Consider the following 14,371-nt stretch of genomic DNA (forward strand, 5'->3'; position numbering starts at 1 on the left):
TCATAACAATAGTTTAGGTATTTTCATATATGTGATCTTATTTGATCTCTCCAACCACACTATAAAATAGACATTTCAGGTATTATTGTTCCCTTTCTATGGTTAAGAGAATTGGAGCTTAGAAGTTTAAGTATTTAATATAAAATTACCCACATGGAGCCAGAATTAGAAGCAAAATCTAGCTCCCATTATCTATATCATAATTCTTTGTCACTTTTCTTCTTTGTTTCTTGTCACTAAATGAGTCTTTTCTGAAATAGCCATCCCCTCCAGGAAGAATGAATGATCCTTGCCTTGTAACTCTGTGTGCCTCTATCATGGCTCTTTCTGCAGTGTAGTAGAGTTATTTATTTGTGTATGTATCTCCCTGGTTATTATCTGAATTCCTCAAAGATGGGGATCATTTACCATTTTAATTTTTCTTGGCACCTAATAAGCACTCAATTAGTGTGAGTAGAATTTATGCTTTTTCTCAACTTGTATATTCTCCAAAACTCCAAAGTACAACCATTGTAAGCTAAAGCTTCCATTCCTTTCTTTTCTGGAATTCTTTTCCATTTCTAGTAGGATAAAACTTTTTTCAACCTCACTGTAATTTTAGTCCTTTGATCTAATTGTCATTTATTTCCTTAATTACCCATTGCAATTGGTCCTCTGTATCCGCAGGTTCTGTATCCCACTAACCAGCATGTAGAACCCATGGATATAGAGGGAAGACTTTACTATGCCATTTTATATAAAGGACTTGAGCATGCATGGGGTTTTGATATTCACGGGGTATCCTGGAACCAGTCCCCTGTGGATACTGAGGAAGGACTGTGTCTTGTTACTCTTCCCTTACTTAATGGAAATGGTCCCCTCTAGCTATCTGTCTTTCTTGCTCTTTAAGCTAAGAGACTACTGTCAAAAAGCTGAACTCTCTGGCTAAAGGGGAAGTACTGTATATTCAGCAAGAAGATTACAAACGATAGCAATGGACTCCTGCCCAGTAAAGCAGACTCTAGGATTATGCATGGAGAGTAATGTATGGTCTAACAATTAAGCTGTTATAAAGGCTAGATAGTCTCCTCCTTGAAGCACTGCTGTCTCTCCTTCAGACTTTTATAAAACATTATTTTACATGGATCACTCATTTCTCAGAATCTCATTGAATTTAGATGTCCTGTAATGAATGGGTGTTTCCCCCTTAATTTCAACCTTATTTAACCTCCCAGTAGTGTCTCTTTTCAGCTTGTGACATATCTTGCTAATGAGCTGATAACTTTCTCATCTTTGGAAAATCTTTTGTGACTTACCAGTAAGCTTCTTAGGAGATACATTGTTCTCAGAAGCCACAATTTCTCTTTTATCTCACTAAGAAAATCTGGACTAGGCCCTTCTTAATTCAACATCTATGATAACCTGCTACATAATCAGAAACACTGCTTAAACTTTTTTCAGTGTTGGCCAAGGATTTTTAAATTGGCCAAGGAATGAGATACCTGCCTTACTGAAAAGACTTACTTATTGCAAGTGTCACAGAGAGTGATGTGCTCATAAGCACAAAATTTAAGGAAGTACCCTTTCTCAGTGTCATGAAAGTGCATGCCCTGCAGTTGCACAGCCTTGAAACTGAGTGCCTTCTTAATTTTACACCCTAGAGGTTTTCTGTTACCTTACTCTAGTCCCTACTTGCTCTACTTATAGGTAAAATACATCATTGAACAGTTGCCAAGATCAGTATTGATTTTTGTATATGAAATCAGTTCGATTTTTCTTGTTTTGAGTGCCTACTGGTTCATCTCTCTCTCTCTTTTTTTGGGGGGGGTAGAACTGTATTGCTGTTGATAAGAATTATCCTTGAATATTGCCAGTGTGTGGATAATATCCCATCTGTTACTACTGACATGCTCACTCGTCTATCAGACTTATTGAAGGTATGTATGATTTCACTTTTATGGAAAAATAGTTGGAAGAAGTAATACATTAGGGTGTGAGTAATCTTCCAACTCTTAAGACATTTCAAGGTCATGGTATCTTTAAGACATTAATTTTGTGACATTTGGCTGTGGTTGATTCACAACATATTATTTGAAGGCCACCTGCTTCCTTCTCACTCAACATTTAGTGATTCCTCATTACATCTATAGAGTTGTTAATGACCTTGGAGACAGGAGATGATTTGTTCGTTAGGTGCTGAACATGACTGAGGCCACTTAGGTCAAAAAACCTGGACTGGTTTCAAATGTGCATGGAAGGAATTCACTGAACTTTACAAAATTCATCTCACTAAGGTTAGAGATTTTTCTTTAAATCATTCTTTCAGAACCATTGATGTGAAGTGAAACTGTGGTGATAGTTTTATTCAGCCATTTCATATTAACAGATATTTTAAACTCCTAGATAGAGAAAAGGCTTTATTTTTTCAAATTCCTAATCTATCAATTAATTCTATCCCAAAGTTGTCATATTTTAGTCCAGAAAGATTTTGTTACCCTTTTGAAAATAGGACTATCCAATTACAAAGACTAAAACAACGAGTTTTATGATTGCAAATTCAAGATTAATTTTTGAACAACTGATTTTTTAGAATTTCTCAACTTTTTTCATACCAGACTGTAAATACTATTATTGGGAAACACCCCCTTTTTTTTTTCTGTCATTACAAAAACAAATCCTAATTGCTCCTACTAGAAAAATTCATTTGGTCCTTGCATAAGAGGAAAGAGGAATGTATTATTAGAATTAACACATTGCCAGCATATAAAGTATAGTTTTTAATAAATTGTTGGTTTTTTTCTCTTCCTTCCTTTGTTAGTACTTCAATTCAAGAAGTTGCCAGTTAGTTCTTGGAGCTGGTGCACTGCAAGTTGTTGGACTAAAAACAATAACTACAAAAAATTTGGGTATGGATTCTTGCATTTAATTCACATGCTGAGGCATTTCAGTGATGTCACTATAGTTAGGTTTTTATTATACGTGGTGTTTTTGTGCCTCTAACCAAAGGCTCTAAAAGTAGCAGTTCTACTTTACTTTTTTTATGTATTGCCATAATTGAAAAATAACTTCTGGAGAAATGTTACAAGGAATTTTTAGTCTAATAAATGTAAGTTACTACAAGTTACACTACTGTTAAAAAAAATGTTAAAATATAATATGTATTAAGTACATAAGTGTGTATGGGGTGAAAGGCATCAATGTCACGAGAATCAGTTGTCCCCTTAGCTTCCTCATGCCATTCTACCCACAGCTTGAGTCCATTGGGAAAATTAGCATAATTCATTACATCATTCAGTACCAAATGATTGTCTTAAACAAAATGAAATATGTTGCTTTCTGTCACTGTTTTCTCCATTTATGTAATAAACTTGGGTCGTCTGTAGAAAATTGATTTTTTACATAATTTGATAGGTAATTGAAGTCAGCTAATACCTTTTTTTCCTCCATGATATGTCCATCTCCTGGATCTTCAGCTCTTTCTTCACGCTGTTTGCAGTTAATTGTGCACTACATTCCTGTGATCCGGGCTCATTTTGAAGCTCGACTGCAACCTAAGCAATACAGTATGCTTAGGCATTTTGATCATATCACTAAGGTATCTTTTCATGTATTTTCTCCTGGAGTTTCATAAATTTAACTCCTTAATTGTTAAGTATTTTAGATGTATCCCAGGTCTTTAATGTACAATGTTATTTCTCATTATAGGACTACCATGACCACATAGCTGAAATATCAGCTAAGCTTGTAGCGATAATGGATAGCTTATTTGACAAGCTGTTATCTAAGGTAATGATTTATGGAAATTATTAAGCTTTGCTTAAAGGCGTTGTGACTTTTCACAGTTAGTTCTAACAAGTCAAAATTCTTCAGGATATAGGGAAAAACTCGAATGTTGAGATCACCCAAATAGTTTATCTTCATTTCCTAAGGGATTTGAGGATAGGGATGAGGGAAGATGATTCCCCTCATGATGAGAGAGACCCTTTATAGAAGTAATTTTATATTAGCTGTATTGAAAATTATGTATTTTCCTCAAAAAATATTTTAGTTTGAAAGCCTTCCAGAGATAGAATTAAGAAAATAAAGATCAAAATAGGGAAAAAATTGAATTATTTGTGATAAAGTGTGTTACTTTATTTTTTAGGCTAAAAAGCAGAGCCTGAAGTGCTGGGTTATTTCCATCATAGATATTCAGTTTCCGTATTTGTTTCTTATTTGCTTCCCATTCTAAATAGGTCATTAAAAGTAGCTCTGTTTTCTAAAGAATTCTTAATTACACGGGGAAAGTATCTTCAGAAAAATGTCACTTAATCAGGCCTAGTCACTTTTGACCTATCTCTCACTCTTTACTTTCCCTAAATTATTCTGTACATGTTTTAGAGAAAAAGCAAAAATCTCATAACTTGAGAGTTTGAAGCTTTGTTTAGTTTATACTTTTGCCCCAGAGCATTTTTCGAGTAAACTCATAAAGCAAGGCTCTTTGATATGCTTTTCCTTCTACTTGGATCCTTCAAATTCTGAGATGGCAAGAGCAGCAGACACATAAAAATTATAAAAAGACAAGATAAAGTGGTGCCCATTAACACACAAATCTTTGAAGTTGACAGTGAGAAAGGAGTGATTGGAAAATAAGATTGTGTTTGTTTAATGTTTAGTTCTCAAACATTTTGGTCATAGGACCCCCTTTACATTCTTAAAAATAATTGAGGACCCCTAAATAGCTTTTGTTTATGCAGATATAGCTATCAGTGAGTACCATATTAGAAATTAAAACTAAAAAGATTTAAAACTCATCTAGAAAAATGGTACTGATGAACCTATTTGCAGGGCAATAATAGAGACACAGATGTCGAGAACGGATTTGACACAGTGGGGAAAGGAGAGGGTGGGATGAATTGAGAGTAACATTGAAATATATACATTACCATCTGTGAAATAGATAGTTGGTAGGAAGTTGTGATATAGCTCAGGGAGCTCAGCTTGGTGCTCTGTGACAACCTGGGAAGGGTGGGATAGGGGTTTCGGGGGGAAGCTCAGGAGGAAAGGGATATATGTATGTAGATGGCTGATTCTTGTTGTTATATGGCAGAAATCAGCACAACATTGTGGAGAAATTATCCTCCAATTTAAAATAAAAAATTTTTTTAAAAAGAATACATAAACACACTGAACTAGACTTCAGAATTACATCACATATCACCTAAAAATTTCCAATATTCAATCATGAGAGTTTGAAAGTGAATTATATTAATCTTACTATTACTATGAACATGGTTCTTGTCTCATATATTCCCTGAAAGAGCTTCTGACTCCCAGGAATCTCCAGACTGCACTTTGAGTAACTCTGGCATAGTTAGTAGATAACATATATGCTTTATGCTTCTCCTTTAAGAAACTTAAGGAATTTACAGTTGTGTGCAGACATACCTATATTATGCCCTCTAAATTACTAGTTTTGTGTAGAGAAAAATTATTGTTTAGAAATTCTCTGTCTTCTTCATGGTTGTGAAATGCAAACTAAATTCAAAAGCAGTTCCATTCCACCAGTTTCCTTTTTGATATATGACATTCTTCTCTGTGCCAAAAGTCAATGAATAATGCATGTAACTACCCTAAGAAGTTTACCATCTAATACAGCAAAGGACTTAACACCTAACAATGTAGACTAAAGTGAAAGTAAAAGTGTTAGTCATTCAGTCCAACTCTTTGTGACCCCATGAACTGCAGCCTGCCAGGCTCTTCTGTCCATGGAATTCTACAGGCAAGAATACTGGAGTGGGTTGCCATGTCCTACTTCAGGGGATCTTCCTGACCTAGGGATAGAACCCAGATCTCCTGCATTGCAGGAAGATTCTTACCATCTGAGCCACCAGGGTGATAATGTAGAGTGAGGTAAATGTTAAATAGTGAGACTAATAATGAACTGGGGAATAGAATGAAGCAAATCCCCAAAAATGCTGGTACTCTTCAAACCTTTTCTTTATTCTATCAGGTCATCCAGAGTTTTTGAACAAGAACTGGGACTATGGCTAGACTTTTTCCTGTAACAGTTTATTGCATTATTTTTGGTAAAGAAAAATAAAGAAAATAATGTAATGGAGTTCCATATATTTATCACGTGTATTTAACCATCATTAACATTTTTCTTTTTTTGTTGAAATATTTTGTGGTTAATTTGAGGCCCTGTAACATTTCATCCCTAAGTACTTAAGAATATATATTTCTAAAAACTTAGGGAGGGATACTTTTTTATATAATCACATGACTATATCAAACCAGCAAAATTAACAATAATTCCTTATTATCATCTAATACTTATTCCTATTTGAAACTTATCAATTGTCCTAAGATGTCATTTTATAATAATTTGTTTGAACAAAGGCTTTTACATGATCTACATATTGCATTTGGTTATTATTATGCCTCTTCGGAGAAGGCAATGGCACCCCACTCCAGTACTCTTGCCTGGAAAATCCCGTGGACGGAGGAGCCTGGTAGGCTGCAGTCCATGGGGTTGCTAAAAGTCGGACAGGACTGAGCAACTTCACTTTCACTTTTCACTTTCATGCATTGGAGAAGGAAATGGCAACCCACTCCAGTGTTCTTGCCTGGAGAACCCCAGGGACGGGGGAGCCTGGTGGGCTGCTGTCTATGGGGTTGCACAGAGTTGGACACAACTGAAGTGACTTAGCAGCAGCAGCATTATGCCTCTTAAGTCTTTTATAAATTTCAAACACCTCCCTCCCCAATTTTTATGTCTTTTTTAATGTCAAGAATATGCCTAGACATTTGCAGCTTTGTGTTTTCTTTACTACCATCCCCACTGATGACTTTTTCTTGTTACCCCAACATACATTTTCCCTGTATAGTGCTGTCATGCCCAACTGTTTGTGACCCCATGACTCAAGTCTGCCAGGCTCCTCTGTCCCCAGGGATTCTCCAGGCAAAAATGCTGGAGTGGGTTGCCATGCCTTCCTCAAGTCTCTCAGTCATGTCCAGCTCTTTGTGACCCCATGGACTATACAATCCATGAAATTCTCTAGGAGTGAGTAGCTACAGGAGTGAGTAGCCTTTCTCTTCTGCAGGGGATCTTCCCAACCTAGGGATCAAGCCCAGGTCTTCCACAGTGCAGGCAGATTCTTTACCAGCTGAGCCACAAGGGAAGCCCTGTATTATCAAGTCTGTACACCACTCCCTGCTCTACTTGCTTCCATGGGTTGCCCAGGAGTTTGACCCAGTTTTTAATTCATACCAAAATAGCAGAGTGTTTGATTTGGGTTAGTCTCTCAATTTTTAGCTTTTCATTTTCTTACCTGGAATTTTAATTTGGGGAAAGAGGAATAGCATAGTAATAAAATATAGGCTGATTCTAAGAAGCTAATAAGTAAGGGCACGTTTCCTTGAGCAGAATAAAGCATTAACATCTAATGATACTACTGGCTAAACTAATGTCCCAGCCACCTTTAATTCATGTTGAGTTAAATTGTGTTAGGTTAACAGAGATACACAAAAGTGAAGAAACCTTTTATCTTGTCCTCAAATAGTAAAATATCTAGTACGATAATTATATCAGTAACTATTATAGGAGGTAGATTATATAAAGTATCATAGTAAAGTAAAGAAATGATTCAGTGCTGTTGAAGCTTTTAATGTTTTGAAATACATGGTTGTCAGCTGGGGAAGTAGGTCTGGGAAAGCTTTATGGATGAGGATGCATATAAATTTTGCTTTTCACAATTAGAGTGGGCTTCCCTGGTGGCTTGATGGTAAAGAATCCACTTGCTGATGCAGGAGACACAGGTTCAGTCCCTGGGTTGGGAAGATCCCCTGGAGAAGGAGACGGCAACCCATTGCAGTGTTCTTGCCTGGGAAATCCCATGGACAGAGGAGCCTGGCAGGCTACATACAGTTGCAAAAAAGTCAGACATGACTTAGCAACTAAACTGCAACAATTAGAGCAGATTAAGTTGAGGCAAAGAGATACACTGAGTTTACAGTGTGAGTAGACATATTGATTGGAATCATAAGAAGGAAGTTTAGTGTCAGGTTTGGGCTTCCTTGGTGGCACAGAAGTTAAAGCGTCTGCCTGCAATGTGGGAGACCTGGGTTCGATCCCTGGGTTGGGAAGATCTCCTGGAGAAGGAAATGGCAATCCACTCCAGTATTCTTGCCTGGAGAATCCCACGGACAGAGGAGCTTGGTGGGCTACAGTCCACGGGTCGCAAAGAGTCAGGACACAACTGAGCGACTTCACTTTCACTTTGGAGTTAGATAGACCTAAGTTCAAATTCCATGTTTGTCACACATGAGCCATTGAAGAACCTTTGGCACATTCTTAATTTATTTAAGCCTCAGATTCTATCTCTAAATGGGGATAATAATAAAAATCTCATAAAGATGTAGTGAGGATTTATGAGATAATATATGTGGAGCACTTTTCTTTTATCATATCTTTGTATCTGACTAGAGACAGTTCCAGTAAACATTGATTGCTAATGCTTTTGCTGTTGTTTTTAATAATAACAAAAGTAAGTAATTCCATAGAGCTAATGTATTAGGGTGGGTAAGCCCAAGAGTAGAGTGGGAGATATGTTGGAAAGATAGAAGAGGGCTTTGACTCCAGTGGAAAGCTAAGCAGTTTAAGTCAGGTTGATGGAGGTATAATTTACATTGAGTAAAATTCACCCTAAGTATATAGTTTGATGAATTTTAACCTGAATGGGGTAGTAGAATGACCACAATCAAGGTATAGAACAATTCCATCACTGCTAAACATCCTCTAGGGTATTTTTGAAGTTAATCCTTTCCCAATACCCCAAAACTATGACAACCACTGATCTAATTTTCTTCTATTTAGTTTTGTGTTTTCCAGTATGTCTTATAAATGGAATTATACAGAATTAACATCTTGTCCCAGGTTCCTTTCATTTAGCATAATGCTTTTGAAATTCATGGATGTTACAACATGTGTTAATATCTTGTTCATTTTTATTATAAAGTGGTATTGATTGAAGTACTACTATTTGTTTATCCATTCATCAATTGATAGATGTTTGGACTTTCTCCGGTTTCTGGCTGTTATGAATAATGTACATTCATGGACACATCTTTGTGTGGGCATGTGTTTTCTTTTGTGTAAATACTTTGAATATATTGATGGTGGCATAGAAATGTAAAACTTTATGGTAACTTTATTAAAAAAAACTGCCATATGATTTTCCAAAGTGACTATACAATTTCGTGATGTATAAGACTTCTGGATACTCTTTTATCTTCACCAGCTCTTTCTGTTGTCTCTGTTTTTTAACGTTAGTCTTCTGGTGGGTCTGCATTGAGTGATATCTCATTGTAGTTTTAATTTCTATAATGACTAATACGTTGAGTATCTTTTCATGTGTTAGTTTGTCATCTGTACTTTGTCTGTGGCAGTTTTTTGGTTGTCACAGTTTCGTGTGGGATGGTTACTGGTAATTAGTGAGTAGAGACTAAGGATGCTGCTGAATATCCTACAATACACAGGAGAGCCCCCACAACAAAAAATTATCTAGCTCAAAATGTCAGTAGTGTAGAGGTTTAGAAATTCTGACCTAGAGTACTAACTAATGTGTAAAATAATTTGAAAGTATAATTGGTGAGACTTAGTCACTGATTCAATACAAGGAAACAAAGAAAAGAAGGAGTTAAAAACTTTTAAGTTGGAGATTTCAAGTCTGTGTGACCAGGAGGATGGTAATACTGGTAATAGTAATTGAAACAGGTAAGAGAGCAGGTTTGGGAAAGCTCATGGTAAGCTCAAATGTGGATTGGAGCATGTAATGAATGTAATAAAGGGGAGCATGTAATGAAGTGGTTCATAACTAGAGATATATTAGAAGTCATGGGATTGAACAACATTGAGAAAAGTGAGGAAGATAAGAGAGGATTAATATTAAAGTTGCTTTGCACTTAGGAGACAGGAGATAGAAGAGGGGGAAGGTTAGGAGGAAAGGAACTGGGAAAGCGTTGTACTGCACCAGGACAACGTTTTCAGTGTGAGGTTGTGTGAAATACTGCAGAGAAACAAGGAAGGGGAACTAAAAAAGTTATTAACTTTGGAAATTAGGACCTCTTTAGTAATTTTTTTCCAAGAGAGAAATTTCAGAAGAGGGAAGATAGTTTGAATGGTGGCAAGAACCACATTTTAAAGGTTGAGAATAAAGAAGTACAGTATCAAGTTTAAATGATTGAAGCCATGTATGGTAAAAGTCATACAGAAAGAATACTATTTTGAGGGAAAGCAGTGATGAAGGAAAGTTTTGAGGGGTATACTAGTTTACTAGGTCTGCCATAACATTCCCTCAGAGTAAGGGGCTTAGAACACAGAAGTGCATTGTCTTACAGTTTTTGGAGGATAGAAATCTCAAATCAAAGTGTCCCCAGACCATGCTCCCTCTAAAGGCTCTAACAGAGAAAACTCCCTTGCCTCTTTCTAGCTTCAGGTGCTTCTGTCAGTTGTTGGCATTCCTTGACTTGGAGATGCATCACTTCAGTCCCTGCCTCTGTCTTCACATGACCATCTTCCCTCTGTGTGTTTCTGTGTCTAAATTTCCCTCTCCTTTCTTTTATAAAAATACCAGTCAGTGGATTTAGGGCCCACTCCAATCCAGTATGACCTTAGGAGGCTCCAAGTGGACATGAATCTTGGGGGAATATTATTCAACCCAGGACATGGGGGTAATTAAGATAAGGGGATTTTGCCATTGTGAGATTATTTCATACCCACTAGGATGGGTAAAATAAGGACAGTAACAAGTATTGGAGAGAATATGGAGAAAATGGAACCCTCATACATTTCTAGGTGAAATTGTAAAGTGGTACAGCCGCTTTGGAAAACATTTTGCATTTCCTCAAAAGGTTGAACATGGAGTTATCATATGACCCAGTAATTCTACTTCAAGAGAATTGATAACATCTGCCTACACAGAAATCTGTACATGAATGTTCATGGCATTATTATTCATAATAGCCAAAAAGTAGAAATGACCCAAATGTCTATTAATTGATGACTGGATTAACCATGGTTTATTCATGCAGTGGAATATTGTATAGCCGTGAAAAGGATGACGTCCTGGATGCAACATGGATGAACCTTTGAAAGCATGCCAAGTGAAGGAAGCCAGTCACAAAAGCGATGTGCTGTGTGATTCCATTAGTGACTAGTGTTGCCAGGAACTGAGGAGAGCGGGGAATGGGGAGTGCCTGCTAATGGAGATGGGGTTTCTTTTTGGGTTGATGGAAGTGTTTGTAAATTAGTGGTGATGGTTGTATAGCTATGAGTTTACTAAAAACCAGTTAATTGTGTACTTTAAAGGGGTGAATTTTATGGTATACAAATTATATCTTAGAACTGTTAGTAAAAAAAGAAAAGGGAAAAAAAAAAAGAAAAGGGGATATTTGATATACTGTAGGCTGAAGAGAGAAATTGTTGAGTTGTCACAGTGTTGCTTGGTCCAGTCACATGATGACTTCTACATGGTTCTACTACCGCAGTATATTGGAACTCATCATTTTAATAAATTATATGAGATTAATACATCTAAAATATAGTTATTTGGCCCAAATTTGACTTATAAATGAAAATGATGTATAATTTAAGCTGTGAACTCTATAATATGGGCCAAAAGGTGATTATCTAAATCATACCAGTGTACTGTTCCAGATGTAAGAATAATAAATGAATTTACCTAATTAAAAAATTTTTAGTATAGATACTTGAAAATTAGGGTAAATATTACAGTATTGGCCCACCTACAAAAGAAAAAGAACATTTTAGTTCTACCAGTTTTATTGATTTCAGATATGACCACTTTGAACACATTCTAAAAATCATGTTTAAAAAACAAACTGTTAATTTGAAGGGCCTACTTTAATGATTCATTATTCTATATTGAGCCAGAATAGTAGCTAACATTTTTGAGTACTTCCTTTATATCACACACAGTTTTGAGTTCTTATGAACCATCTTTTAAAATCCTCAGAATAAGCCCTTTGAGATATAGAGAAATAATCTCACCTAATACAGAGAAGTAACTCACCCAATCTCACATAGCTAAGAATTTTAAGAGTTGGAATTTGGACCCAAGCAGTCCGTCTTTTGGAGAAGGCAATGGCACCCCACTCCAGTACTCTTGCCTGGAAAACCCCATGAACGGAGGAGCCTGGTAGGCTGCAGTCCATGGGGTCGCAAAGAGTCAGACACGACTGAGCGACTTCACTTTCACTTTTCACTTTCATGCTTTGGAGAAGGAAATGGCAACCCACTCCAGTGTTCTTGCCTGGAGAATCCCAGGGACGGTGGAGCCTGATGAGCTGCCGTCTATGGAGTCGCACGGAGTCGGACACGACTGAAGCTACTTAGCAGCAGCAGCAGTCCATCTAGGGCTTCCCAGGTTGCACCATGGTAAAGAATCTGCCTACCAGTGCAGGAGACACAAGAGATGCAGTTCCATCTCTGAGTCAAGATCCTCTGGAGTAAAGAATGGTAACCCACTCCAGTATTCTGGCCTGGAATATTCCATGGACAAAGGAGCCTGGTGGGCTACAGTCCATGGGGTCACAAAGAGTCAGACCGTGACTGAGCAACACATCACACGCCCCTCTTATGAAGGGAAGCATAAGATCTGTGTTCTTAGCCACTAAATTATGCTGGCTGTCTCAAAGTAGATTAGAATTTTTGATGAAAAATTTTTGAGATTTGCATGAGTAGCACAGAATATAGTTGAAGTGTAAGCTTCAACTATATCAGAGTTAGATGTGTAAGGGCAGAAAATAATATGTTTTAGTGAACAGTGGGGATAGTACACATTACAGAGGACATGAATATAATTCTCATTATTTTTCCCTGCCAGTATGAAGTGAAAGCTCCCGTTCCTTCTGCCTGTTTCAGGAATATTTGTAAGCAAATGGCAAAAATGCATGAAGCTATATTTGATCTCCTTCCTGAAGAACAAACGCAAGTGAGTAGTAATTCCTAAAACTATTATATATATCATAATATGCATGCAGAATTGAAGTGTTTTTATGTACTGTTGACATATGTAAGCTTAGTTCATGTTCCAATATGATCATTATTATTTTTTTCCAGTTGTTATATTGACTTGTGGAACATGGATAGAAATTCTGATTTCAAAGCCGTCCTTGCCCTGACAGGCTAGTGCAGTGGTAGCTTTGCTCTGTGCTCAGCCATTCTAAAAAGCACATTTTTATTTGTCCATTGGGTCATCAGAAGTCCCAGATTCTACCAACATTATTTATTACATTATTAGTTTGAAAATCAGGGCTAGCATTTAATCAGTGAATAGTAGAATAAGTTACACATTGATTATAATCCAAATTGGATAGGGAAGAAATTACTGTTTGACTTAATAATTCAAATCAGTATACCTTAATGTTTGTTAGGTCAGCATAAATGATGTGTAGTAGGCACAAATAAGGAAAAATAGCAAAATGGGTAGACTTTAGCATCTCTTGCCTATGAAGTATCCACCCTCTGCCTCTGTTTTCCCTACACTATCATCCGTATTCTCTTCACTTTTCCACTACATTCCTACCCCTGACTTCCCTCAATTTCATTTCCTAGGAGTACTTTAAAGGTTCCAGTACTTCTTTTTTTCAGTCTTCTTTATCCACCTTAGTTTGTTCCCTTTATACCAGGTGATCAATCAAGCTTAGTTGTATTTAGGGTCGGGAAGATCCCCTGGAGGAGGGCATGGCAACAGTGTTCTTGCCTGGAGAGTCCCATGGACAGAGGAGCCTGGCGGGCTACAGTTCATAGGCTTGCAAAGAGTCGGACACGACTGAAGCGACTTAACAAACACAGTGTTATAATTAGTACAAGCCTAGTTGTTATATGACTAATGATCTTAGCTTTCACTGAAATTTTTGCTCTTCAGACAAATTTCTTATTTCAGTTTGTCTCTAATTGGTTGAGTGCATGGCATTGGTATTTGGGAGCAAAGTGTAGGTTTTGTAGTGTCTCTTCCCTGCTTTTGCTTCTGCTGGTCTCCTTTCCACACCACCTTGAACTTCCATCTTATACTAGCTATTACCATCTTCTCATGTTTTCCTATGTTTTTATTAATCATACTAACTTTATGAATAAATATCATCCACCATCTTTGGGGCTCACTGAGGACTTAGGAGGAGCTTTGAGATACAGAGCACCCACTAGGGTCTTTTTTCCTTTCTCAGTCTTCCTAGCCAAACCATCATTTTCATTCCACATGCAAGATCCCCCACCTCTGACATTCTGACCTTCTGAATTTTCCCTCTGAGTTCTAATTCTGGAGCAAGACTTAGCCAGGTCAGTGAGGTGAATACACAGGTATTTCATGTATTTTTATCTGCATCTTCA

The 14,371-nt window shown here is 37.0% G+C and overlaps 1 protein-coding gene across 5 annotated transcripts in view; it reads left to right on the forward strand.

Annotated features, from left to right (window-relative positions):
* Nucleotides 1–14,371, forward strand: part of VPS54 (VPS54 subunit of GARP complex) — a 102,647-nt gene that overhangs the window by 79,487 nt on the left and 8,789 nt on the right. For 3 of the 5 annotated variants that reach the window (XM_070379376.1, XM_070379377.1, XM_070379378.1), the window contains 5 exons: nt 1,811–1,916; nt 2,798–2,885; nt 3,453–3,574; nt 3,685–3,765; nt 12,867–12,974. In XM_070379376.1, the coding sequence (XP_070235477.1) occupies nt 1,811–1,916; nt 2,798–2,885; nt 3,453–3,574; nt 3,685–3,765; nt 12,867–12,974 (505 nt within the window). Of the gene's footprint in view, nt 1–1,810; nt 1,917–2,172; nt 2,274–2,797; nt 2,886–3,452; nt 3,575–3,684; nt 3,766–12,866; nt 12,975–14,208; nt 14,321–14,371 lie in introns of those variants that run through there. The other 2 variants (XR_011466038.1, XR_011466039.1) reach the window with 2 other exon arrangements.

Source organism: Bos mutus, chromosome 11, assembly GCF_027580195.1.
Source record: "Bos mutus isolate GX-2022 chromosome 11, NWIPB_WYAK_1.1, whole genome shotgun sequence".
Lineage (NCBI taxonomy): Eukaryota > Metazoa > Chordata > Mammalia > Artiodactyla > Bovidae > Bos > Bos mutus.